This window comes from Cebus imitator, unplaced genomic scaffold, assembly GCF_001604975.1.
Source record: "Cebus imitator isolate Cc_AM_T3 unplaced genomic scaffold, Cebus_imitator-1.0 Scaffold20, whole genome shotgun sequence".
NCBI classification, from domain to species: domain Eukaryota; kingdom Metazoa; phylum Chordata; class Mammalia; order Primates; family Cebidae; genus Cebus; species Cebus imitator.
Window position 1 is genome coordinate 6,652,997 of NW_016107335.1, and position 4,510 is coordinate 6,657,506.

The following is a 4,510-nucleotide window of genomic DNA, read 5'->3' on the forward strand; positions in this document are numbered from 1 at the left end:
CTCTGCCTCCTGGGTTCAGGCAATTCTCCTGCCTCAGCCTCCTGAGTAGCTGGGATTACAGGCACGCACCACCATGCCCAGCTAATTTTTTGTATTTTTGGTAGAGACGGGGTTTCACCATGTTGACCAGGATGGCCTCGATCTCTTGACCTCGTGATCCACCCGCCTTTGCCTCCCAAAGTGCTGGGATTACAGGCTTGAGCCACTGCGCCCGGCCGTGTTATATAATATTAACAAATTTCTAATATTGAATCATCCTGGCATTCTGATTATATTCAATAGGATTGTACTCAGTTTTTTGTTTTCATTTATAGTTTTTGACAGTGTTGGAATTCTGATTCAGATATGTCCTTTTAATTTTGTTATTTTTGGTTAAGGATGACTTTTTGATGGTTTTTAATAATTTATGAAATGATTTAGACTTTTTTTTTTTTTTCTTTTTTGAGACAGCGTTGCTCTGTTGCCCAAGCTGGGGTATACAGTGGCACAATCCTTGCTCACTGCGATCTCTGCCTCCCAGTTTCAAGCAGTTTTCCTGTCTCAGCCTCCTGAGTACTGGGAATACAGGCATGCGCCACCATGCCCAGCTAATGTTTGTATTTTTTTTTTTTAGTAGAGATAGAGTTTTACCATGTTGGCCAGGCTGGATCTCAAGTGATCCACCTGCCGTGGCCTCCCAAAATACTGGAATTATGGGTGAGCCACCATGCCTGGCCGATCACTTTAGTTTTTAATATATTCTTAAGTTATAGATGTGGTTTAGGTTGGTTAAGTTTTTATTTTATTATTTTTTATTTTTTTATTTTTTTGAGAGGGAGTTTCACGCTTGTTGCCCACGCTGGAGTGCAATGGTGTGACCTCGGCTCACTGCAACTCCGCTCCCTGGGTTCAAGTGATTCTCCTGCCTCAGCCTCCTGAGTAGCTGGGATTACAGGTTAATGCTTTGTAAGTTTCTAAGTTTTTATGTTTAACATCTTGTCGCTCTTATGTGTTATTAATTTTTCTTTTACTCATTTCTATTTATATATTTTTATTTTTTGAGATGGAGTCTTGGTCTGTTGCCTAGGCCAGCGTGCAGTGGCATGATCTTGGTTCACTGTAGCCTCTGCCTCCGGGGTTCAAGTGATTCTCCTGCTTCAGCTTCCTGAGTAGCTTGGAACTATAGGCATGCACTACCACGCCCTGCTAATTTTTGTATTTTTAGTATAGATGGGGTTTCACCATGTTGACCAGGCTAGTCTCAAACTTCTGACCTCGTGATCCGCCCACCTTGGCCTCCTAAAGTGCTGGGATTACAGGCGTGAGCCATCGCGCCTGGCCTCTTTTACTCAATTCTATACCTTATTTAGGATAATTCACAAAATTTAAGGTCAGTAGTTGTGTTTTGTTTTTTTTTTTGTTAATTGCTTTGCATCAGGAATGTCACCTTACTGTGACTCTTAGCTTTATTTTACTTTCCTGAAGTGTTTGTAAATTAAATTTTATTATACTTGTAAGGTGGACCTGATTATAATCATGCTTAATTTTAAAAATTTTGTTTTTTAGTCATCCGCATCACAGTCACCGTATATCTGATCATTTCTTATCAACTTTATTAAATGTAGAGGTAAAACCTGGTATTTGAACTTTGTGAAGAACCCATTATGTAGTTAAAAGCCACTACTGTAGACAGAGTCATCAGAAGGTTACCTAAAAGAGGGACAAAACCAAAGTGAGAAGTACTTAAGTGAATTGTGAGGACACAATTATATTCATGTGGGTTTGTTCTCACATTTAGAGTATGACGAAGTGCTGGATTTAAGGAAGAAAAAGACTGTAAACTCTGATATTTTCTACTTGATATGGTAAAATGCTGGAAAAATGCCCAAATTATTTATTTTGTATACCTTCAAATTGTGCTTTATGTTGAATATAAGTCTAAGCCTTAAAATTTATTAACTAATATGTACTTATTTCTTTTTCTGTAGACCTCGAAGTAGGGGGAAGACTGCAGTGGAAGATGAGGACAGCATGGATGGGCTGGAGACAACAGAGATGGAAACTATTATGGAAACAGGTATCAGAACTCAAGAATTTATAAGAATGTGTATAATACTTTGTATATGTCCATACACTGCATACAGCATTTGTATAGCAATATTCTGTTATTAAGCATTTGTCTTTATACTGAACTCTTAAGTTTTCCATCTGCCTAAGTAGTTTTGATGACTAATGACAAAGTGAAAAAAACTGAGCTAGCTCTCTCTCCTTTTCCCCTAAGCCCTGATTTAGTATAATTATTTTATATCTGAAGATAAATGTTTTATCAAAACAAAATAAAGACTAGGAGAAACAATAATCCAGACAGTATGATTGCTCATAGCATATTCTGGCCTATGAACCATCTAGTGTTTGTTTAAAGCTTATTTTGTTAATATGTGCATTGAAAAAAGTAATATGTTTTATTATGGAATTAATATTATGAAATGCTAGGCCAAACTAGGCCAAATTGTTTCTGGTCTGCTGGACTTTTAGGTGCCCTTAAATAAACTGTTGTGGCTGGGCGTGGTGGCTCATGCCTATAATCCCAGCACTTTGGGAGGTCGAGGCGGGTGGATCACGAGGTCAAGAGATCGAGACCATCCTGGTCAACAAGGTGAAACCTCGTCTCTACTAAAAATACAAAAATTAGCTGGGCATGGTGGTGCATACCTGTAGTCCTAGCTACTCGGGAGGCTGAGGCAGGAGAATTGCTTGGACCCAGGAGGCGGAGGTTGCGGTGAGCCAAGATCGTGCCATTGCACTCCAGTCTGGGCAACAACAGCAAAACTCCACTCAAAAAAAATAAATAAATAAACTGTTGTATGTTGTGCATCTGCAAAAGGTAACTAGAGTTGGTTGCCCAAAGCAGCTTCCAAAATTTACACGTCAGTGTTAAGTTATCAAAGGGACTGTGATTCATATTGTATTTAGAGGATACCTATAGGAGATAGTCCCTCATTGGCAAAGTTTTCAACAGTTGTTAGATAGAATTTAGACACAGTGATAGGCATTCTCCCTGAAGTTGAATATATCTTGATGCTTACAGAATATCATACAGTTAGAGATGAGAAAATTAAAAATTGTTATGTATCTTAAAATATATTTTTCCAAAAATCATTATGGTTGTCAGATGCGTTGCTATCATATAGGTATAATTCTTGGAAAGTCTTCAGATCTCTCGTTCCTTTCTTTCCAATAAGGTCTAGTTAGAGTAACAAGATGATGCTTGAAAGTTGAGAATACTAAATTTCATCCTTCTGTGCACATTAGTCAATTATCATATTACTTGAAACTTGAATTTATATAAGTTCTGTTCTTTTTCATATGATTTTTTTCTGTATTATATATTGTTACTTTTACTAGTGAAAAGTCTTTGTGAAGCTTTATTTTTTTTTCCCCAATATAATGATTACTTGAAAGTTACTTTACTTTAAAACAGTGTTATCAAACTGTACCATATACCCTTTTTGTTGCATGTATCAGCTTTTTTCCTGGGTATTCTCTCTCATTCATTAAGATTCAGCATTTGCTTTTCTATTCATCTCTTCTCTGCTTCTTCCATTGTCCTTTTTGATCATCTATTCAGTACTCTTACCTCTTCGCTTCCTTTTTTCCCCTCAAAAATCCAGTTCTCTAACCTACCTCAGCTACTCATTCTTACGGTTATACTTTAGCCTTTGTCATTGTAGCAATCACCAGGATGATTGCGGATTTCATTTTCAAAAATCTCAGTTCAGCCATCCTACTCTTTGACTACAACTTCTTTTTCCAGCTCACTTTCTCTTAATATCTCTGCCACATTGATTGTTCAGCCTTATCGAGACCTCCAGTTCAGTGTGATATTACCAGTGCAGTTTGTCCCTCTCCTTTTCTGTACAGATTTTATGAACCATCTTTTTAGTCATTCTCTTAAACAACCTTAACTCCTTTGCCATCCTCTACTGTTTTGCTTTCATGACACAACCCAAATTTTGCATTATAGCACCTGAACATGGCTAGAAAAACACGTAACCTTGCTGACTGGTTTCATTTTAAATTTGCGACCTCAAATCTCAAGCAGGTCTTATTGTTACCCTCCAGTTTTACTTAGAAATTTTCTCTCCGATGATGATGATGATGATGATGATGATTATGATTATTATTTTTGAGATGGAGTCTTGCTCTGTTAGCCAGGCTGGAGTACAGTGTGGCATGATCTCGGCTCACTGTAACCTCCACCTCCTGGGTTCAAGCAGTTCACCCTGCCTCAGCCTCCCAAGTAGCTGGGATTACAGGTGCACATCACCACGCACAAGTAATTTTTGTATTTTTGGTAGGGACAGTGTTTTGCCATGTTGGCCAGGCTGGTCTCTAACTCCTGACCTCAGGCGATCTGCCTGCCTTGCAAGATATGGCAAAGTTTCTTTTTAAACAGCTTGCTTTTTATTCTTCAATTCTTAGCATGCTTTTCTGCTTCTGCTTCTGCTGCTTCTTCTTTTTTTTTTTTTTT

At 38.0% G+C, this 4,510-nt stretch overlaps 1 protein-coding gene across 15 annotated transcripts in view; it reads left to right on the top strand.

Moving 5' to 3' along the window:
• The window catches only part of KMT2C (lysine methyltransferase 2C), a 303,056-nt gene that overhangs the window by 73,202 nt on the left and 225,344 nt on the right, over positions 1–4,510 (top strand). For all 15 annotated transcript variants that reach the window (XM_017519871.2, XM_017520002.2, XM_017519879.1 and 12 more), the window contains one exon: positions 1,968–2,056. In XM_017519871.2, the coding sequence (XP_017375360.1) occupies positions 1,968–2,056 (89 nt within the window). The remainder of the gene's footprint in view (positions 1–1,967; positions 2,057–4,510) is intronic.